The sequence below is a fragment of the Pleurodeles waltl genome, chromosome 5 (genome assembly GCF_031143425.1).
Source record: "Pleurodeles waltl isolate 20211129_DDA chromosome 5, aPleWal1.hap1.20221129, whole genome shotgun sequence".
In the NCBI taxonomy this organism is placed as follows: Eukaryota; Metazoa; Chordata; class Amphibia; order Caudata; family Salamandridae; genus Pleurodeles; species Pleurodeles waltl.
Window position 1 is genome coordinate 1,755,691,051 of NC_090444.1, and position 24,690 is coordinate 1,755,715,740.

Sequence of the window (24,690 nt, forward strand, 5' to 3'; positions counted from 1 at the left end):
CCGGAGGTGTTGAACATTGTCCCATGTGGCTATGGAATGGATGCCAGCAGCACACACCTGAGGTACCTTGGCCACATGTCCACCTGCATACCACACAACATACTCCCTTTACACCATGTACCTATTCCATTCCATCACAACACAGCATGTACCAGCAGGAAAAACATACAATGCAATATATACCCAAAACACACACTATTGACACTACACCCACATACAACATAACCACACCAACCAACACAATGACTCAATCATCTAAACCAACACACTCACACAAAAGCACACCTACACACGACAACCCTCACCTGAATATTACACACCAGCAAAACATCACACAACCAAACATACACAAACATCAGACCCATATGCAACTGTTGAACATACACACACAACCCCCACTCCAGCTCCCTCCATCTCAACCAGCCTAACCACTCCCACCACTCCTACCGAATTCGTAACTTACCTTGACCCAGACTACACCTACTCCCACCCCTGCCCAATAGATGCCCCTTCCTGAGGAGGTTACCCCTGACAACCGGCAGGAGACAAGTTAAGGGCAACGAAGCCAGAAGAAAGCGCATCTTGTAAACACTGTTCACCTTTCACAAAGTGTGCCCCACATTGCTCATTCCTGTGCAGTTCATTGTTGTAAATGGAATGCAAATTATTTTACAGTGAGATACATATTCTGACTGACATTCATGACTGGAAATACAACATTTCACAGACATGTCCTTTTGCAATGTTCAGACACTGACATTTCTTACAATTGAGTTGGAATTTGGTAAGCTGGTGCAAGTGTTCATTTCGGTAATGGATACTTACACAACAAAAAAGATAAATATTTAAACTGTAAAAAGGTGTTGTGATAGGTGTGTATCATTACCTTTCTTACACATCCAGTGCAAACATATGCATTACCCAAATATTTTTAGAATTTGTAGGACATGTATGTAAACTAGTGGGTCCCAATCCAATGTTAAGTGACAATTCCAAGTTAAGATGTAGTATGGCATGCTCCTCTTCGAGTCTGGCAACAACGGGGTAAAAAAAAAAAAAAAAAAAACGAAAAGAAAGGTAGGTTTTTACCTCATTCCCTTTCCAATCTGCCAACTTAGGTGTGGAGGTGTCCATGCCATTTTGCCTTGGAGGGAAGGCACATCGTGATTGGCCCAGCGGGAATACTGGCTATGGTCAGCCACCAGCTGCTATTTCCAAAGGCGCCCTCAACTCAGGTACATATTTCTGGGAGAGTCAGCGAGACTCGGGAGGGTTGAGGGGGATCTATCATCTATGGTCCCTGGAGCATCTAAACAGAGCAGGCGGACTGCCAAGGCGGCGGACAGAATATCCAACGGAAAACCAATGGCAGGACCAATTCTGCCAAGATCTAAATCAGGCCCAAAGTTTGATACATGCAATGCACCACTGTTGCAAGGTTTCAATCCTGAATTAAATGGGTGTGGTTATAATGAGTGCTAGGGAGAGGGAGAAAATGGTGCTGTATCCAGAGGTGGCTGGCAATTTGAGCAGGGTTGGGCTGTCCACTCATACACTCACCCATCTACATGCACACTTGCACCCCCATGCATTCAAAAGTATGCATACATACATACACCCACCATTTCTCAAGCATGCACTCATAAATACACATATATACATGCATACTCCAAACATTAAAAATAATGTTAAAAAGATCTTACCAGCTACAGCAGTGATCTCAGCCTCCAAGGTTCAGGGATGATTAGGACTGCTGTCTCCCCTATGAGAGGAGGCAGCAGTCCATATTGCATCACAGAGTGGGGTGCAGTCAGTAAGCCTGCCGACCCCACCCCATTCTGTGATGAGGTGAGACTAATTAAATTGACCGTGGGCACGTCAGAGTTATAAACTTAAGTGCCCAGGTCTTAGGCTATCAGTGACCCTCCCCTTCGTCATGGGGGGGGGGGGGGAGGGAGGAGGGGGTGAATTTCTCCAAGGACTTTAGCAAAGTTCAGCTCAGTCAGCAAGGCACCCACGCATTTAGTGCCTGGCTGCCTGATCTGAACATAAAGTGTCTGACAGGCTCACCATTGCTCAACCCGACAGACACTCTTGTGGTCTGTCAAAAACTGGAAGGTCAGGGGGGTGGGGGGGGGGCTCTGCCCTTAAGAAGGGGTCACGGCTGGTTTTAATCCAACTGGACAATTTGAGAAAAAAGTGTGTAATTGTCTTTGCTTCTCGTTCGCTAACCTTCAGAAAGGAGAAGTATTCTGTTATTGAGCGGGAAGCACTGACATTCATTAGGGGATTGGAACATTACAGACAATATATTTGGCGTACTCATACACAGAGAACACAAACATATTTTGCTTCACCACGCTTAGCATACAGGTCTATTATGTTGTTGGTTAAAAACTAGGAGGAGCAGTACACATCTGGTGTGAAAAGTAAGGTAGCTGACTTCTGAGGCATCTTCCAAAACCATTAAAAAATGCACCTACTGCTGATCTTGAGAAGTTTTGCATAGCTAGTGTTAATACACAAGCACAATGTATCATGATTCACGAATGGTCGGAAGCTCATGACGAGGTCCACATTCTTGTAACAGGATAGTCAAAGGCTGGCCAAAAAAGAAAAGTTCAAGCAAAAATGTACAAACATATTGGGAACGTAGAGAAGAACTGTCTGTTAAAAATGGTAAGGCAGTAAAGAATGGCAAAATAATTCTGCCAGAAGGTTTGAGGTGGAAATTACTCGACATTTGTCATTAAGGAAATCTAGAGGTAGGGAAATCTAAGCGAAGAGTGAAAGATTTGTATTGGTGGTTAGGGATTGACATGGCAATTGAAAGGAAAGTTGAAAATTGTATTCATTGTGACAATTCAGACAACTCACATGCCACTCTTATACCACCTGTGAATCCTATTAGTATAGCGTGTACTATATTTCACCTATGGGAGCATGCACATTGCAGTCTTCCCTGTGATGTAATTTAGAACCTTTGTTTTGGGGATTCTGATATGATGGTTAGCAGTGGCAGTAATGCGACAGTCGAGCTCCTGTATTTTTTTGGTACCAGGAATTTAAAGCACAATAGAGGATTCCTTTTTTTTTTTTTTTTTTTAAATCAAACTCCAGAGTGCATACATTTACATTAGGTAAAAAATGAAATCTGAGACGTTTATATTTATTTCAGCTTGCAGTAAAATTAAGCAAGACAACTTAGTTGCAGGAGGTCATTTATTTCATATGGTTTGCATATTTTCTTTTAGTTAGCTATAGTGCAAAGTGGCAGGTGTCATATTTCTTGCAGATTCCCTATCTGGAACTCTTTATCTGGATGCTTTATTAAGATAGTCTTAACTCAGTCATTTAGTAACACGATAGGCTAGAGATGCTAATTCCCAAAACCCTCTACAATAAGAGTGAGAGCAAGAGGTTTTTGCTGTCCTCCACACTTCCAACATTAATACTCATTCAAAACACAGGGCCCGATTCACAAAGGTTAAGTTGGACCAAAAGTCTAACTTTACTACTTTTCGGTGTTCACAAAGGGAACGTTAGACTTTAGGTCCAAGTTAGACTTTTGGTCTAACTTTCTTTGGGAATATGGAAAAAATAGTAAAGTTAGACTTTTAGTCCAACTTTACCTTTGTGATCGGGCCCACAAGGTTTCACTTAATAACAAATAATATTAATGTTATTTGGGTTGATATATTGCTTGCCCTATCGCACCTATGGATCTGTGGCATTCATCAGAACCTATTGCAAATACCCTGATCTAAATATCAGCTGTCTAAACTATTTAATTCTTATCTAGTATGGCCCACTGTCATACTATTGTTTAACAAACCTGTATAGATACAGACAGAGGTCACATTGAACCTCTTTCAACTTTGTGGTTGCATCTAGGCCAAAAGACATCATAAATACAAAATACAAACAATTAATGTCACATCAAAATATTTGATTATTGGGATTAGCCAAAGAAGTTACAATCACAGGATAGTGTGTGGTCACCAGAGAGGCACAGCACACACGAGCAGTATAAAAGAGTTAGCCAACAGAATGCACCACATCTCTCATGCACATAGATAATACATTCAGAGAGTCAGCAGCTTCTGTCCACAATTTGTAGGAAGGATGCATCACCTGTGTACATAGCAAACACATGCTGAACAGATCACATCAATGTTAAACAACTACCGCACACAAAATATAACATACTTTTATTTTATTTTATTTTTTTACTAGGTGTGGAGGATCAGGTTACCCTTGATAAACAATTCGTAGTGCACCATGGCGGATCTGGTGACGACCTTGTCACATCCCATTTGGTATGGATAACAGCACAATTACTCAAAGCTCACACGCCTGGACGTACCCTGTGTCAGTCATTTTGGTGAATGAAGTCTTCCCACTTCCTCCGGGAAGATTCACGAGCCACACACCTAAGGAGCTCAAAAAGTCTTGCCCCACAAGTGACAGGTACTTTGTGAATCCCAGCCCTATATATTTCTTCACTACTGTTTTGCCTCCATCAGCATCACATACAGTCATCAATGTATCAGCATGTTTTCATTATGTGGTATAAACATTCATGTCATAGTCTGTTGTAGTGTAGTTTTTATTCAATGGGAAGTATAAAATATGACAATTGTTCATTCATATTTCTGTGGTGGGGGGGCTTTTATTCACTTAATTCTACACAGAATTGATTGCTACCCTACTGAACAGTGAATGGGTGGTCACTTCAAGCCTATGGTCTTTCATTTCTTGTATTCATAACACAGTTAGTTGAGTCATCTTTTACAGCAGTATGGACTAGTCACATTTCCCAATGTTTTATGGGCCTTTCAGCATGATGCATTGCTCTCATCAGCGAGCAGTAACTGGGATAGTCACTTACCAATATAAATAGGAGCTTATAGTCTTTCACTTATAGGATTCATATTGTTGTGTTCTCTCTATACTCTTATTTTGTAGCCAAAAGAGACAATGGTGTCATCGTCCAGGCCTGTTATTTGTGTCTTAAGTCTACAAAACAATCTCCGTTCTTTTTCAACCAGTTCTTTATGGATACTGGGATGTTACTCTTTTGTTTATAAAAGAACCAAGTCAGCTATTTACATCACGACCTTTGTCCACAAAGTGAGATGTTAGTTTCATAAGGCTACGGTGTCATCAGTTGGTGCTACTATGTTTATTGATTGTGGTCTTTATGTTCTGTGTTGTCATTCCAATATATCTCAATTGGCATAGCCATGTCATCATGTACACGGCATTTGTTGTATTACTGTTTGCATGTTTTTTAATTGCCAATTGTATCGTAGGCCTAAAACAAATTATTTTTTATGCATGGCCAGGGAGCATGCGTTACAGTGGCTCATGGAAGGTGGCTCGTGACAGGATCCTGGCTCCATTTTATTCTAACTGGTTCTTGGGGTGGCACATTCAAGTGTGGAACAAATTGCCTTCAAGATTCTGGGCTCTTTGAAGACAAACAGAGGAGGTTCCAGCGAATGTTGGCTTGTATTTTTTAGGTTTCAAGTAATACCTCCTGGTTATTATTTCTAGCATGTTTCCTTACTTCGTAGATAGTTTTCAGATTTCCTTGCTAGCTCATCTGCTTGCCTTAAAAGCTGAGCATAAGGTAGGTTTTCCCATGGTGTTGGATGAAAACTATCAATCAGGGTAAATTATTTCTGTTAGTGTGTTTCTGAAAGGTTTTGGCTGTTAAATTACCATCTATTAATGTGTTTTAGATCTAGAAAGGAAATCTCAGTTTCAGAATACTTAGTGGTTAATTTCGGGAGTGGATTGACACTGTTGATCCCTACGACGAATTGTTTTATTAGATCTTTCTTTACTTTCAAAATGATCAAAATATCAACACTGCCATAAATGTAAAGAGGTCCAGTATGGATTGTCTTCTGAATAAATATGTTACTATTCAAATTGTGCATGTAAAGGCAAGCCAGACTTGGGAGACTGTACTCTGTGGTTGCTGTGGAATCTGGATTCCGCAGCAACCACAGTACCGAAACCGCCCATATCGCCGCTACCGACGACATCAGAACCATAATGGACAACGGCGAAACGGCGGCCCTCATCCTCCTGGACCTCTCGGCCGCATTCCACACCATTTGCCACAACACCCTATGCTCACGCCTCAGCAATGCAGGAATCCGCGACAGAGCCGTGGACTGGGTCACTTCCTTTCTTACCGGCAGAACCCAAAGAATCCGACTCCCCCATTCCGCTCGGAGGCCACCGAAATCATCTGCAGCGTACCCCAGGGTTCGTCACTCAGCCCGACCCTCTTCAACATCTACATGGTCCCGCTTGCCAACATCACCCGATCCCACAACCTCAACATCATCTCATACGCCAACGAAACCCAGCCGATCGTCTCCCTCACCAAGGACTCCGCCAAGACTAACCTCCACGAAGGAATGAAGGCCATCGCCGAATAGATGAAGAGCAGCTGCCTCAAACTCATTTCTGACAAGATGCAGGTCCTCATCTTTGGTCTACCTTCTCCACATGGGATGACGTCTGGTGGCCTGCCACTCTCTAAGCTGCTCCGACTCCCACCGACCAAGCACGCAACCTAGGATTCATCTTGGACTCCTCATTATCCATCACCCAGCAAGTCAACGCCATCTCCTCCTCCTGCTTCAACACCCTCTGCATGCTCCGAAAGATCTACAAATGGATAACCACAGATACCAGAAGAACAGTCACCCACCAAGCCCTCGTATGCAGCAAGCTGGACTACGGCAATGCCCGCTACGCAGAAACCATGGCCAAACTCCAGAAGAGGCTGCAACGCATCCAGAACGCCTCCGCACGCCTCATCCTGGACATCCCCCGCCACATCACAGACTACCTGAGAAACCTGCACTGGCTCCCAGTCAACCTTGAGAATCAACTTCAAACTCCTCACCCATGCTCACAAAGGACAGCACAACCCTGGACCACAATACTTCAACAGACAGCTCTCCTTCTACACCACGACCCGGAATCTCAGCTCCACCGACCTCGCAACCGCCCCACACGTCGTCAGAACTACAACCAGCGGTAGATCATTCTCGCACCTTGCCGCCTAAACATGGATCTCTCTTCCCACCCACCCGAGACAGACCAAGGACTTCTGAAGAACTGGCTGTTCCAGCAGTAGCAGCAATCCTCCCAATCCCACTCCCAATCCCCCTCCCAATCCCAATCCCCCTCCCCCTCCCAATCCCCCTCCCACTCCCCCTCCCCCTCCCCCTCCCAATCCCAATCCCCCTCTCCATCCCAATCCCCCTCCCAATCCCAATCCCCCTCCCAATCCCAATCCTAATCCCAATCCCCCTCCCAATCCCAATCCCAATCCCCCTCCCCCTCCCACTCCCAATCCCCCTCCCACGCCCCCTCCCAATCCCAATCCCCCTCCCAATCCCCCTCCCAATCCCAATCCCCCTCCCAATCCCAATCCCACTCCCAATCCCAATCCCCCTCCCACTCCCCCTCCCACTCCCAATCCCCCTCCCAATCCCAATCCCAATATCCCCCTCCCAATCCCAAAATCCCCCTCCCAATCCCCCAATCACAAAATCCCCCTCCCTATCCCCCTCTCATTCCCAATCCCCCTCCCAATCTCAATCCTCCTCCCAATCCCAATCCCCTCCTCCTAATCCCAATCCCAATCCCCTCCTCCCAATCCCAATCCCCCTCCCAATCCCAATCCCACTCATCCCAATCCCCCTCCCAATCCCAATCCCCCTCCCAATCCCAATCCCCTCATCCCAATCCCCCTCCCAATCCCAATCCCCTCATCCCAATCCCCTCCTCCCAATCCCCTCATCCCAATCCCCTCCTCCTAATCCCAATCCCAATCCCCTCCTCCTAATCCCAATCCCAATCCCCTCCTCCCAATCCCAATCCCCTCCTCCCAATCCCAATCCCCTCCCAATATCCCAACCCCTCCTCCCAATCCCAATCCCCTCCTCCCAATCCCAATCCCCTCCTCCCAATCCCCTCCTCCCAATCCCAATCCCCTCCTCCTAATCCTAATCCCCATCCCCTCCTCCTAATCCCAATCCCCTCCTCCCAATCCCAATCCCCTCCCAATATCCCAACCCCTCCTCCCAATCCCAATCCCCTCCTCCCAATCCCAATCCCCTCCTCCCAATCCCAATCCCCTCCTCCCAATCCCCTCCTCCCAATCCCCTCCTCCTAATCCCAATCCCCTCCTCCTAATCCTAATCCCCTCCTCCTAATCCTAATCCCCATCCCCTCCTCCTAATCCCAATCCTCCTAATCCCAATCCCCTCCTCCTAATCCCAATCCCCTCCTCCTAATCCCAATCCCCTCCTCCTAATCCCAATCCCCTCCTCCCAATCCCAATCCCCTCCTTCTAATCCCAATCCCCTCCTCCTAATCCCATCCTCCTAATCCCAATCCCAATCCCCTCCTCCCAATCCCCTCCTCCCAATCCCCTCCTCCCAATCCCAATCCCAATCCCCTCCTCCTAATCCCATCCTCCTAATCCCAATCCCCTCCTCCTAATCCCAATCCCCTCCTCCTAATCCCCTCCTCCTCCTCCCAATCCCCTCCTCCCAATCCCAATCCCCTCCTCCCAATCCCAATCCCCTCCTCCCAATCCCAATCCCCATCCCCTCCTCCCAATCCCAATCCCCATCCCCTCCTCCCAATCCCAATCCCCTCCTCCCAATCCCAATCCCCTCCTCCCAATCCCCTCCTCCCAATCCCCTCCTCCCAATCCCCATCCCCTCTTCCTAATCCCAATCCCCATCTCCTAATCCCAATCCCCATCCTCCTAATCCCAATCCCAATCCCCTCCTTCTAATCCCAATCCCCTCCTCCTAATCCCATCCTCCTAATCCCAATCCCCTCCTCCCAATCCCAATCCCCTCCTCCTATTCCCATCCTCCTAATCCCAATCCCAATCCCCTCCTCCCAATCCCCTCCTCCCAATCCCCTCCTCCTAATCCCAATCCCCTCCTAATCCCATCCTCCTAATCCCAATCCCAATCCCCACCTCCTAATCCCAATCCCCTCCTCCTAATCCCATCCTCCTCCTCCCAATCCCCTCCTCCCAATCCCAATCCCCTCCTCCCAATCCCAATCCCCTCCTCCCAATCCCCATCCCCTCCTCCCAATCCCCATCCCCATCCCCTCCTCCCAATCCCAATCCCCTCCTCCCAATCCCAATCCCCTCCTCCCAATCCCAATCCCCTCCTCCCAATCCCAAACCCAATCCCCTCCTCCTAATCCCAATCCCCATCCCCTCCTCCTAATCCCAATCCCAATCCCCTCCTTCTAATCCCAATCCCCTCCTCCTAATCCCATCCTCCTAATCCCAATCCCCTCCTCCCAATCCCAATCCCCTCCTTCTAATCCCAATCCCCTCCTCCTAATCCCATCCTCCTAATCCCAATCCCAATCCCCTCCTCCCAATCCCCTCCTCCCAATCCCCTCCTCCTAATCCCAATCCCAATCCCCTCCTAATCCCATCCTCCTAATCCCAATCCCAATCCCCTCCTCCTAATCCCCTCCTCCCAATCCCCTCCTCCCAATCCCAATCCCCTCCTCCCAATCCCAATCCCAATCCCAATCCCCTCCTCCCAATCCCAATCCCCAATCCCAATCCCCTCCTAATACCAATCCCCTCCTCCCAATCCCCTCCTCCCAATATCCCAATCCCCTCCTCCCAATCCCAATCCCCTCCTCCCAATATCCCAATCCCAATCCCCTCCTCCCAATCCCCTCCTCCCAATATCCCAATCCCCTCCTCCCAATATCCCAAAATCCCAATCCCCTCCTCCCAATATCCCAATCCCCTCCTCCCAATCCCAATCCCCTCCTCCCAATCCCCTCCTCCCAATCCCCTCCTCCCAATATCCCAATCCCAATCCCCTCCTCCCAACCCCAATCCCCTCCTCCCAATATCCCAATCCCCTCCTCCCAATATCCCAATCCCCTCCTCCCAATATCCCAATCCCCTCCTAATCCCATCCTCCTAATCCCAATCCCAATCCCCTCCTAATCCCAATCCCCTCCTCCTAATCCCCTCCTCCCAATCCCAATCCCCTCCTCCCAATCCCCTCCTCCCAATCCCAATCCCCTCCTCCCAATCCCAATCTCCCAATCCCAATCCCCATCCCCTCCTCCCAATCCCAATCCCCTCCTCCCAATCCCAATCTCCCAATCCCAATCCCCATCCCCTCCTCCCAATCCCAATCCCCTCCTCCCAATCCCCTCCTCCCAATCCCAATCCCCTCCTCCCAATCCCAATCCCCTCCTCCTAATCCCAATCCCCTCCTCCCAATCCCCTCCTCCCAATATCCCAATCCCCTCCTCCCAATATCCCAATCCCAATCCCATCCTCCCAATCCCCTCCTCCCAATATCACAATCCCCTCCTCCCAATATCCCAATATCCCAATCCCCTCCTCCCAATACCCTCCTCCCAATATCCCAATCCCCTCCTCCCAATATCCCAATCCCAATCCCCTCCTCCCAATATCCCAATCCCAATCCCCTCCTCCCAATATCCCAATCCCCTCCTCCCAATATCCCAATCCCAATCCCCTCCTCCCAATATCCCAATCCCAATCCCCTCCTCCCAATCCCAATCCCAATCCCCTCCTCCAAATCCCAATCCCAATCCCCTCCCAATCCCAATCCCCTCCTCCCAACCCCAATCCCCTCCTCCCAATATCCCAATCCCCTCCTCCCAATATCCCAATCCCCTCCTCCCAATATCGCAATCCCAATCCCCTCCTCCCAATCCCAATCCCCTCCTCCCAATCCCAATCCCCTCCTCCCATCCTCCCAATCCCCATCCTCCCAATCCCATCCTCCCAATCCCATCCTCCCAATCCCATCCTCCCAATCCCCATCCTCCCAATCCCATCCTCCCAATCCCATCCTCCCCTCCTCCCAATCCCTTCCTCCCAATCCCCTCCTCCCATCCTCGCAATCCCCTCCTCCCAATCCCCTCCTCCCAATCCCCTCCTCCCAATCCCCTCCTCCCAATCCCCTCCTCCCAGCCTCCCAATCCCAATCCCCTCCTCCCAATCCCCTCCTCCCATCCTTCCAATCCCCTCCTCCCAATCCCCTCCTCCCAATCCCAATCCCCTCCTCCCAATCCCCTCCTCCCATCCTCCCAATCCCAATCCCCTCCTCCCAATCCCAATCCCCTCCTCCCAATCCCAATCCCAATCCCCTCCTCCCAATCCCCTCCTCCCAATCCCAATCCCAATCCCAATCCCCTCCTCCCAATCCCAATCCCAATCCCCTCCTCCCAATCCCAATCCCCTCCCCAATCCCCTCCTCCCAATCCCAGTCCCCTCCTCCCAATCCCAATCCCCTCCCCAATCCCCTCCTCCCAATCCCAATCCCAATCCCCTCCTCCCAATCCCAATCCCCTCCTCCCAATCCCAATCCCCTCCTCCCAATCCCAATCCCCTCCTACCAATCCCAATCCCCTCCTCCCAATCCCAATCCCCTCCTCCCAATCCCAATCCCCACCCTCCTCCTCCTCCTCCTCCAGTGTGCTTTACAAATTCTTGCTTGATGTGCCCTAAATTTGATTCAATTTTTTTATTTATTTTTTAATTGGAAAAAGTTGTTCTTTAATGCCAAAGCAGCACATTCCAAAACACAATGTATAGGAGTGATATATTCCCATTCATGTGTCCTTAGAAGTTCCTCACTGATAGGGTTGCTATGAAGTGCGGTCAAATGGTAGACGACTCACCACATCAAGAGTCCAAGGTGTTAAATCAAAAATCTTATTTGTTGAGTCCATACATCAAAACCCTATCCCAACCAGCAAGTCCATCTCCTTCCTCTCTCTGACAGTTCTCCCCGCTCTGTACATTCTAGACGCGACCCCATCATTCTAAGATACACATTCCCATGGATACAGTACCCAAAACAAACAAGGCACTTTTTAGCTACCACATCACCTCCCTTAGCCTAACTTCCATATCTTAACCTAAACTTACAAATAACTAAGAATGCCCATAAAACATTACACAACTATACTTCTATAAATATGCATACAAAGTTGATACAAGAGCTACTACAGAAGACAGGTAAACACACTATACATATACTCTTAAAGGTGGCATTGGTAGACTTACACATAGTCCCGTAAACGTAGTGGTTTCCTTGCACTTCTCTTTGGTCTAAAGTTTACAATAATCCTAGGTCTCAATTCAGATAGAGTGCTTGTGTTTGGCTAAACAGACTTACACTTTGCGACTCTACTCAAAATCCATATTTTGTGATCACTCGTCTTTACTGCATTTCTGAATACCTTTATGACTTCAAATGGTCCCCTGAATTTAGAAGGTTTCTTTTCTTTCCTCTGAGACCTTATTTTTATCCAGTCTCCCGCTCTCACAACAGTCTCCCTCACAGCATTCCGCATATCATACTGCGCCTTTCTTTTATCTTTAATAACTCTTTCTCTTTAACCTTCAACTTTGTCAACCTGATCATCAATTTCTTCCCTCTTCTCCTGTACCCATCTTGGCGCAATCTCACTACAGTGTAACCTGCACTTGAAGAGTTGAAAGGGAGTTACTCCCATAGTACAGTGTGACGTCATTCGATACTCGTGTATCTTTTTCCGCATTTCACCTTCCCACTCCGCACCTTGAACCTGTGCTAGTTGCAAACTCGGTTTTAATACTTTAATGAAGCTTTCCACCACCTTATTAGAGTCCGGATGATACAATGACTTTTAAAAAATGTTTAATAGCTCTTTCCGTTAAAGATTCTACCAACTCAGAGGTAAATTGCACCCCATTGTCCGTAAGGATCGAAGAAGGAAAACTCTCCCTCTCAAAAAGCTCCACAAGAAAGTTGATTACATCTTTTGATTCAATTGAATTTACTACCTTAACTTCTGGCCACCTTGAGTACATGTATAGGCCTTAGTCTGACAGGACCTAATATGTCTAAGGCTATGTTAACCCATAGTCCTGAAGCTTCTTCCCTTATGATCATGGGTTATGTCCTATACTTTAACACTTTGTCCGATTGTGTACACACCTGACAATCCCTCACTACTCTCTCTACCATCACATCCACAGCTAGCCACCAGTAAGCAGTGCTTACCCTCTCTTTTGTTTTAGAGATACCCATATGGCTTGTGTGAGCTTGATCTATCAGCTTCTTCATCAAACTATGAGATAGAACCAATTTGCTGCCCCTCACCAACACTCCATCCATGACAGACAACTCACTCCTAACTTGCCAATAAGCCAAGATGTCATGATCATGCTCTTGCTTTGCACCCCATCCATTCTGTACTTTGTCCATTACCTTCCCGTAATTTATCATCCTTTAACATTTCATCCTACCACTCCGACTCTTGTATTAGCCCATTTGTTACTAAGCACACTTTTACTTCAACATCAATGTCTACAGCCGCAAAGCAATCTCCTTCCATTACCTCCTCTTCATTTCCTTCTTCTCTGCACAATCTCAAGAGACAATCTGCCTGAATATTCAATACTCCTGGTAAATAGGAAACTACATACTCAAACTCTTGTAAAGCTACTACCCACTTTTGAATTCTATGTGACAACATATTGATTCCTTTCTTCGTAAATAATTCTTTAAAGAGGTTTATGGTCAGGTATTATTTCAAATTTATGTCCCCATAAAAATGTCCTCAACTTTATCATAGCCCAAAACACTCCTAACGCTTCATTTTTGACAACTGAATAGTCACATTCAGACCCTTTCAAGCTTCTCAATATGAGGAGTATTGTTCTGTCTGTTGTACTTTTGAATCAGAACACCCAGTCCCTTAGAACTGGCATCAGTCATCAACATAGCTTCATCATTTGCATCAAAACTTCCCAAGTCAGCAGCTTTATACTGTTTTTGATGTCTTGAAATTCTCTCTCACATTGATGATTCCAAGTAAAATCCTTTCCTTGACAACAACCTCATCTACCCAGTTCTTTCTGCGAACGTTGGGACAAACTTACTGTAGAATTATGCCATTCCCAGGAATTTTACAAACTCCTCCTTGTTCTGTGGAACAGGAAGATTCTTGATGGTATCTACTAATCCTGCTTCAGGTTGAATTCTAAATACTCAATTGTAGGGATATTGATTTTGCATTTTTTAGATTTTAGTGTTAAGCTGTTAATTCGTAGCCTGTACAAGATCACTTCTAACCTCTCATTATGTTCATTAAAATTAGTCATTAGTCATTAAAATTAGTCCCAAAGACCAAAAGATCATCCTGGTATACTTTCACTCCTTTTAATCCTTTTAATATCCTCTCCATTGTTCTCTGAAACACCAAGGATGCTGAAATCATGCCAAAAGGCATTCTGAGAAATCTAAACGTGCCAGAGGGTGTAAAGTTATCTGATAGTATGTGGAGGTTAAATCAAGTGTTGAGAAATGTTTCTCTCTATTAAGAGAGCACAACATCTCATTAATATTTGGAAGAGGATAATGGTCCACAATGAAAGACTTATTTAACTCCCTGAGGTCGACGCATAGTCTAGCCTCTCTGTTAGCTTTCCTTGCCATCACAACCGGAGCTACCCACTCTGATGCTTCTATTTCCTGAATAATTCCATTCATAATTACTTTATCAATCTCTTCTTTCATCTTATTCTTTACCATTAATGGCACACGCCTCAATTTCGCTATCTTGGGTAGGGCATCAGGCTTGAGTTTGATCTCATGCACATAATTCTTAAGACAGCCCAATTTTCTACTAAATACTTCTGGAAATGTATTTACCCATATTCTCCCTTCACAAAAATGTATATTTTCGCTGGTATGATACGTTCTTTAAACTCTATGCTTCCCCAAAAGTAATCTAGTAATTTAATTGGTTCACCACCATACCCTTTAGGTTTCACATCTGGCTTCAATATTTTGACTTTCCCTTTCAATTGTTGATCATGAAATGACTTCGTTATCAATGTAATTTTTGCTCCTGAATCAAATAAGATTTGAACTGAGACACCATTTATAAAAATTGTGTCCATGGGGAAAATGAAAGACCCAGTAAAATCTGGTACTTCATATACTGACTTCACGTAACTTGTCCCATCTTCACATACAACTTCTCTTACTTTCTTAGCATCACATTTTGTTCTGCAACACCTTGCAAGGTGTCCCATTTTCCCACAGTTTTTGCAAACAACTTTCCAGGCGGGGCATTCTTTATTATTGGCCATATAACTTTCCTGTAAAAATGTTCCTTGATTTCATACTTACACTACGTTTGCATCATTGCATTACTCTGTACTCTCTTAACAATACCCTCTTCTTTTCCAATTTTTTCTGCACCTGTGTTGTCACTGCAAAGAACTTCAACACACTTTTTCGAGAGCTCACTTGTTTTTGCTCTGACCAAGACTTCACACAAAGATGGATTATCCTTTTGCCACATACTTTCTTTTGCTTTTTCCAACGAACAACCTAGCATACACTTATCTCTTAGACGTTCTTCATAAGAGTTTCCAAACATACAAGTCGAAGCTAGTCTTTGTAACTCAGTTAAATACTGTTCTGTTGACTCACCGTGGCGTTGCATTCTTTACCCAAACTGATAACTTTCAAGCACTGTGCTCACTTTGGGCAGCTAATGCATATCAAGTTTTTTTTATACATATTTCAAACTCATCACCATTTGATAAATCCGTTAAGTTCTCAAATACTTCCTGTCCCTCTGCGCCTAAACAGTGCATTAAGAGAGACGTTTTCCTTTCTGCACTAAGTGAAGTTCCACTTACCCTGGCATAATTGTTGGAAACTTTCTTCCACTTCTGCCAAGGTATTGGAGGATCACCCGGAGATACTAAACAAAATGGTGTAGCAGGAACATTCTTCATTTTCCACAACAATTAATTATACCAACGACCCACTACCTATAATTCTTCATATGATGCCCTTTAGTGTTATTTCACTGTAATTAACAAAACCCAAAAGTTCAATAAACCATGAAATTACAAAGTTCAAGTTACTTGTGAATGGTGAATTCGAGTTCAAGTGAATGGCACCAATGATTTAATTGCGCGTGAGCCACCAAAGTAAGTAGGGTCACACAAGTTGTCTCACCGCCATCATAGAACAAGCTGTCTACCAGAGACTTTGCCATTATTGAAACAACCGTAAAATATTGTTTATATTGGCCTTACGGTGTGTGTTTCACTGCATGTGGAGCAAAAATAATGACGCTGAGGGTCAACACAAATACGAACCCAGTCTTTAAAGCTCTTCGGTGAATTTGTAAACGTTGTTTATATTCCCTTTACGGTGTGCGTATCATCGCATGAGACGCACTGGAAAAATGATGCTGCTGAGGGTCAACACACATGAAAAGAAATCCAAATTACGTCTTTGGAGCTGTTTGGTGAGGGTGCTTCGTGTTGCTTGTCGTCACCATCATCAAGGAAACCAGTCACACACTAGGAACTTTCTTTTTGTGAAACGTGCAGCCATCTCCAAGGGTCTTTCATCTTATCGAGCGCTCAGCCGTCTCCAGCACTGCTTGCCGTCGTCAAAGAAACGGTCACACTGGTCGAACGTGCAGCCATCTTCAAGGTGATTTCCTGCGAAAGCCATTGCCAAGGTGGTCTCGTGTAAAAGCGGTTTCCTGCGTGAGGAACGTCGCGCTTTAAATGGTGATTAAGGTAATTTATACAACATAAATAAATATATTTCTCCTTGCACCTCTTGCTCACCCCATCAAGGCTCAGCCGGCTGGAAATTTCTTGACTTGCGGTGCTAGGGCTTTGGCTGAAATCACGTTGCCGCCAGCACGTCGCCAAATGTGAAGTGCGGTCAAATGGTAGACGACTCACCACATCAAGAGTCCGAGGTGTTGAATCAGAAATCTTATTTATTTCTTGAGTCCATACATCAAAGTCCTATCCCAACCAGCAAGTCCATCTCCTTCCTCCCACTGACATTTCTCCCCATATTCCAGACGCAAACTCATAATTCTAAGAATCCATTGTCACGAAGATGCACATTCCCATGGATACAGTACCCACAACAAACAAGGCACTGTTTAGATACCACAGTTGCCTTTTGTGGTATACCTGTTTATAAAGCCTCCACATTTAAGGTATTTTTATAAGTCAGTTGACCATTAAAATGTATCTACTTTATTGTGTTTAGAATGTCCCTTGTATTTTTTTTATTTGCAATAGATACTGACAAACGCCACAGACCCATAGATGCGAGAAACAGGTCGACCCAACTAAAACTTACTAGGACTATTAAGTCCAGCCTTTTGTTTTTAATCTTATTGTGGTAAAGGTGGGTTATTAAATTACAAGTATATACTTTGACGATGGGTAGTTTTGCATACAACTAAAAACACCTGATGTGAAAACAATTTAGGAGGTAAAACAACACATTAGGTCCATGAAACAACAAACGATTTCCTTAAAGAGCTCTGGTTGGAGCACATTGAGTATTGCACAACCTATCAAATGTGGAGCAGAAACGGATGATGGAGCATGCCACCTCGGTGGGCGAGGATCATTGTATCCTAAAAATTGATAGACATTCAAGGGCTCAGAGATAAATGCACTAGTATGTCTTACCAGAGTGGGGCAGCAGAGCACTACAGGATAATGAAAAGAGGTAGGGAGGCACCTAAGGGAATCAGGCAAAATGACTAAGGGTAGGGTACTGTAACTGAGAATGGCAAAAGAACTAATGCAAGAGGGGTGTTGAGGCATACAGGTGTAGGAGGCAAATAAATGGTATTCCAGAGGAGCAAGAAAGAGGCTAAACTGAGGCTAGGTGGAATAGGACTCATCGGATCATTTTCTATGAACCTGTGTATGAGTGACCTCATGGAAGACTGACTGACGAAACTGTCAGTAAGGGACCTGATCGGACATCTCAAAAGGGATGACTGTGGAACATTTACAAAGGAGCAAAAACTTTAATGGTAACTAAGAACTAGATGGCTCAAAAATGATAATCTTGAGAGTAGAATAAACCAATAATACATATTTTAATATGCGAGACAAGTCACGTTAAGCGATTTGTGAGAGATTGAAATTTTGGCATCACCATAAATAACTGCTGCAGTCCTGTTTCTGCTCATGCTAATCGTTCCGTCACGTTGTGCCAGTCTGACATGTAAAGGCTCACCTTCATGCTTGGCATTTGGAGGGAGAATTTTCTGATTAGCATGCCCAGTGGTGAAAGTTTACATTTCTATATTTGTTTGAGAACTGTCTGTATACTTTCTCACAGCTTCAGGATCCTGTATCGGTGCAACTCCTTTGTTCCAGTTCCATCACATGAACTAAGCTGCAGCTATGAATGCAAAAACCCATAAAATGTTTATCTGCCTCTGGTTGTGTAGCTTGAGGTTATTTGCAGAGGGGAGTTTTTTTTCAACTGATTCTGTGACTGACAGATAGATTGTTCCTTTGCTAATAAACTTCAAATCGGCATCTGGGTAGTTTTTACTTTACATTTGTTAGGCCCAAGATCCAGAGGAGTCGAGGTGCTAGCACAACCAAGACCCAGAAAGAAGGGTTTTCAATGTTCTTTTAAACTTGTCTAGCCCAAAAATACTCCTCAAATCCGAGGGTGGGACATTCAGGCACTCTGCTCCCATAATTTGAAACAATTTGTCCCCATGTTCTACTAATCTTAAAAACCTCTAACTGAACCTTATCTAAGGATCTGCGATTTCTAACAAGAAATATCCAGGTCTTAACTTTCACATTCCAATGCATGAGCCTTTCTAGATAGAAAACTTTGCAGATTGGACCAAGTGCATAGATTCACTTCCTCGATGACTAGGAGCCAATATAGCCTGCACAAGTGCGTGCTCATGTGGGGGTTGTAGGAAGCTGGCTTTGTATATACTCTATCAAAATGAGATATAGTGTGCACAGAGTCCAGGGGTTTCCCAGAGGCTTAACAGAGGCTAAAGTAGATAATACTAATGCTCTATATTGTGGTAGTGCGGTTGAGCAGTTAGTCTTAACAGAGGATAGTGTGAATCATTTGTTGTACACACACACACACACACACACACAATAAGGGAAGTACACTCAATGACCAACTTCAGGCCAATGTTTTTTATACAGCAAAAATATATTTTGTCACTTTATTTCTAAAACCACAAGATTCAAGTTGCAGGTAAGTACATTTGCAAGTAAGTATCCAACATATATATTAATACCACTTTGTTTCAATCTGGCAAGTTAAACGGTTTTCAAATGAGTAGCAATAATCTGTTTTAAAAGTTGACACAGTAATTTTCAAAGACAGGTTGGGGGGGAGGGGGGAGGGGAGGAAGAAGAAAAGTTGGCACAGTTTCGAGGTAAGTACAAGATCCAGTCTCCGGGGGTTAGGATGTCCATAGGTTGGGGTTCAAGCTAACCCCAAACACTTACCTACCACCAGCAACACAGGGCTGGCCGGGTGCAGAGGTCAAAGTTGAGGTTGATTTAACATGGGCTCCTATGGAGACTAGGGGCACTCGGAATCAGGCCTGTTTGCAGGTAAGTTCCTGCGTCTTTGGAGGGCAGACCTGGGGGGGGTTTAGCGGAGCACCAGGGGTGGCCACAGGTCAGCATGAAACACTTCAGGTGAGCTGGGTTCAGGGAGGCCCTTAAATCCTGGATTAGGTGTGTTACAGGGGTCAGAGGGCAGTGGCAAATGGCTACTGTCCCTGAGGGTGGCTAGACCCTTCTGGTGTCCACTCCCTTTGGGGAGGGGGGGGGGGACATAAACCGAACCCTGTTGGTCCTTGTCCTCCAAACCAAGACAGAGGATTCTGCATGGGGGGAGGGGTCATTTCAGCTCTGGACTCCTTAGTGGTGGTCCCACCAGTTGAAGTGGTCACGCCTCCTTATTTTTCCTAAGTTTCCAGCTGAACTTGCCACCCAAAGAGGGGCTTTGTGGGGGTGGGGGAGTGGGGGGGAGGTGGGGGGGAGGGAGGTGGGGGGTGCTGGAGACGGGTGGGGCATCTCCACTAGCTGGAGTGCCCTGGGGTATTGTAACATGAGGTCTGAGGCTCACGGAAAAGTGTTTCACTTCCTGCAGAGGGGGAGGTGTGAAGCACCTCTACCCAGCGCAGGCTTTGTTTCTGACCTCAGAGCACAAACCCTCTCACCCCATGGGGTCACAAACTGGTCTCTTAGGGGCAGACTGGCACAGACCAGTTAGTCCTGCACTAAAGGATTGGGTAAAATACAGGGGGCATCTCTAAGATGCCCTCTGGGTGCATTTTTCAATAAATCCAACACTGGCATCATCGTGGGTTTATTGTGCTGAGAAGTTCGATACCAGACTTCAGTGAAGCCATTATGGAGCTGTGGAGTTCGTAATGACAAACTCCCAGCCCATATACTCAGTATGGCCACTCTGCACTTACAATGTCTAAAAATTGACTTAGACACTGTAGGGGCATATTGCTCATGCAACTATTCCTTCAACTGTGGTATAGTGCACCCTGTCTTAGGGCTGTAAGGCCTGCTAGAGGGGTGACTTACCTATGCCACAGGCAGTGGTTTGTGGGCATGGCACCCTGAGGGGGATGCCATGTCGACTATACCTTTTTTCCCCCACCAGAACACACAAGCTGCATTGGCAGTGTGCCTGTGTTTGGCGAGGGGTCCCTTAGGGTGGCACAATATATGCTGCAGCCCTTAGAGACCCTCCCTGATCACAGAGCCCTTGGTATCACTGGTACTTTTTTTTTTTACAAGGGACTTAGCTGTGGGCTAGGGGTGTGTCAATTGTGGAACAAGGGTACAGTTTTAGGGAAAGAACACAGGTGCTGGGCCTGGTTAGCAGGATCCCAGCACACACTTAGTCTAGTTGGCATTATTAATCAGACAAAAAGTGGGGGTGTACTGCAAACAAGGTGCCAGTTTCCTACAGGGGTGGTATGATCATGTTGATTTAGGTTTACCATAAGCCAGATGGCAACATTTTTAATTCTTTATAAAGGATTTAGTGCGTCATAAAACAAGATGCTACAGTAATTGAAGCTAGATACGACTGTCACCTTGGTAACAATGCCATCCTTTGAAAGCAGAAGTCGAAGTTTTGAGAGAAGGCAAAAATAGTGGCAGCAGATCTTGGTCAACTGATTTGGATGGGCTTCCATACTGAGTGAATTATCAAAAATTGCAAGTGTTACAGTCTCCCAAAGGCCAGCTTTTGTGAGATTTATTCAGTTTTATTTGTGGATGTCCTTGACCAACAACGGCTCCACCTTAGAAGTGCTGAGTGCCAACCAGCTTTTCCACATCCAAGTCTGTATTATTCCCACCAAGCTAGATGATGCTCTTGAATTCAATAAAAGGAAGACATGCAGCTGGAGCAAAAGCTGCGGGTCATCTAACTATGTATATGTGAAAGCCTACTAAAGTACCTCTAACTGGTCACATAATGGCTTTACATTAAGTTAAAATGGATAAAGAGGAGGGGGGGAAACCATGGGGGACTCAGTATTCTGATTTCACCATAGGCTTCATCTCACTGCCTCAACTAAATGAGATGTTCTACAAAAAGTAAGCACCCAAATTAAGCTATGCAAGCGACAAATAAGCAGCCATTTAACATGCTACAATATGTGGTAGGGGGCACACTTGGAATCTAGAGCATCAGGATTAGGGCTGTTGTCCCTTCATCTTCAGGTTCTGCATGTCCTTCAATCCCAAGTAAATATTCCTGCATTGTTCCCCATTTCTGAAGTAAATATGACTGTGTTTCTCCCATTGGAGTATAATTAGCAAAAAGTTGAGTCAGCTAATTAGTAACCACCTTTCCAGAATCTAACCACCTTTCCAGAATCTTAGTAAAGAAAAGAGCCTCTGTTGCTGGTCTGCAGTTAGCTCATCAACTGGTCTCTTATTTTTTCCTAAGAGTAGTGGTTCGGGCATGTTTCAATCAGCCTGCCACACTGCCTTAAAAATGTATTGCTAAGCTCCAAAACCACAGATATTACATCTATCAATTCCTCAGTTCCTTTATTAAGGTGTCACCAGAACGTTGCTATATGTTCATAATACAGATAACATCCTCAATCTCTGCCAGCATCATCTATGTCAAAGCGATGTCTGGTGGTTCCAAGCTGGCAGATCCCCCAATATCAAGTAAAATAAAGTCACTGAATTCTTACACTTCCCACCTTTACCCTTCAAAGATGCAATCCTCTCACTATTTGAAGTGAATCCTTGCCATAACGAAGCCTTGAACAACACTTGCCGTGATACCTTAGTTCCTTCATTGACTAAGCTGATTGCTGTCGCTTTTCTGAGGATGTCAGAAACTTCTCTTATAGAATAAACTTCCTCCAGAACTACAGTTTCTTCACTGACTCAATACCAGACGTCTGATATTTACAGATGAGGTTTACACCTTCTGAGGTAAACTATGACAAAATATGGCAACAAATATTGATGGTTGAAAGTGTATTCTTTCCTTCGAAATGCTTGCTGTATGGATTATTGGACTTTTTCAGTTTCCCTTCTTTTTTGGTGTACACATACACCGCACCCCATTCAGCTCTGGCTAGGCTGGTGCTGATAGCTGCTTAAATGTTTCAGTCCCCATGCCACCCTGACGCGGCCACCTATAAACACAGACCTAATCCCTACCTTTTTCCTTGCCCCTTTTCCTCTAGGATAATAGAAACCATGAAACATAACAAGCTCTGCAAAGTAATTTATAACTACCAGCTAATAGAAAATATTATTTTGTGCGCTTGTTGCTCACGCCTTCTCCATCACATTGCTAGCACTGTGCCCCAAGAGCACATCCATGGCCAAGCACGATTAACACCAGAATGTTTCCTACATAGGATCACAACACAGATAACACTGGCAACCAAGCACTCCCCAAGGTTCAGTATGCTACCATTTGAAAAAGCAATATGGGGTCCTACAACAGGTTGGGAAACGCCATACAAATGCTACAGGACACAACAGTATACTACAAGTAGACAGTTTTCATATCTGAACTTGAAGTTGCATATCTGGGGGAAAATGGGCTTACCTGACAATCCTGAAACTTGCACCCATTCACATCTTTCAGGTTAATTTGCTTGGTGCTTCCTGCAACCTTAACCACAAACCGTCCCACAAAGGGAAAGGCAAGTGTGTAGAACTTTTTCACAGATGGACCCTCTGGCATCTTGGCTTAAAAATAAAGAAACATCAGTAGCAATCGCAGAATTACAGGTTCTCCATCAAAGTGAATCAACTTAAAAAGAGGAAACTTTAAGAGTCTAATTCACAAAGATTCTTCTGTGGCCAGTTTTGACTTCCTACCAATTTACTCCAGGTAAGTGACATCTACTCATGGATAAAGACTTGCAAATAGACTTCTAAATAGTCCCACACTATGGAAAGAACATTTTATGAGTACTACTCTAATTGTTTTGTTGCGAACACCCTTCAGAATGCCCAGGTAACATTAAAATGCTCACTTTAACTAAATAAAGCATTGTACATGATTAACCAATCTTCCAGGGTTGTGGCAGTGGCTTTTCCACACTTTAGTGGTCAGCTTTAAAACTGAACATAAATATACAATCTTAGGCCAGCATAAATCATTGTAACACTACTGTAACACAACTGATGCAATGTATAATATATATTTTAAGTAAAAGTTATTTTAATAAAAAAGTTACAATAAAGAAGCAAACAGAACACAAACATCATAATAAACAACCATTTAAAAGAGAAAAAGAAAATAAAACCATGTGTGATCTGGTCCTCTAAACTGTATCTAGAAAAAACAAAGCACTGAACAGATCACAAAAGTATGTATAATTATCAAAGTTTATGAATAGGTATAACTTCCAATTAAAAATCAAATACTGTTTGGTTGAGAAATTGGAAAAACATTATTAGTATTAAGCAAGTGGTTTCAAAAGAACACTCCTATGCACTTAAATAATACGTAAGCAAGATGTCTGGTTTCTTTTTGCAGAATCTCTAATTATGGCTTGAAACATCCCTTTACCTTCCGTAGTGGGATTAGGAGAAATCTCAATAAGAAAAACTAGTAGAGTGCATGATAAGAGAATGAGCACAATAAATATCTTTAAGTTTCTAAATCAGTGTAACTAAGATGTATGTGGAAACTGTCTGAAATCCAAATAAGACACTACAAATCACCCAGGCATGAAACATTTCAAACAGTCCATGATTGCCTTTGTTTATAATCATTTAGGTTCCAACTGTTTAGCTTCGAAGTATCTTTCAACCTCAAATTGATTAGACCATGTTCTAAAGCAGCATTTGGGTTAGCTGCGGCTTGAAGTTTTGTCTAGAGCAACTTGGTAATATTTGGCCTAGTTGAAAATCTAAAATGAGACCTTTATTATAAGAAACCCCTATCGGTCATGAAAACAAAAATCAAAGTAATTAAGATTCCAACCACATATGAGAACGGAAGATTGTTCTTCTCAATCCAAATATTAGATGCCAGGCATTTCAGAATATAGTATGTATTGTTTCTGTAATAGATCAAGTGCAGCAAAACTGCTATATATAGTAAATAGATTTTATTTTGCCAGACACTCTTCAGTGATATGTGCAATTGAGAGGCTGAAAGTAGCCTGGCTTCCATGACTTCTTTTACTTGCGAGACAAAGGCAGGCTTTTGATTTTTTTTCTACTGGCGGTAGCACCGCCATGTCTTAACA

The 24,690-nt window shown here is 44.5% G+C and overlaps 1 protein-coding gene across 1 annotated transcript in view; it reads right to left on the reverse strand.

The window, feature by feature from the left end:
- NEIL2 (nei like DNA glycosylase 2) overlaps positions 1-24,690 on the reverse strand; it is a 136,212-nt gene that overhangs the window by 87,582 nt on the left and 23,940 nt on the right. The window contains exon 2 of the mRNA XM_069236796.1: positions 23,034-23,176. Within this exon, the coding sequence (XP_069092897.1) occupies positions 23,034-23,171 (138 nt within the window). The 5' untranslated portion in view covers positions 23,172-23,176. The remainder of the gene's footprint in view (positions 1-23,033; positions 23,177-24,690) is intronic.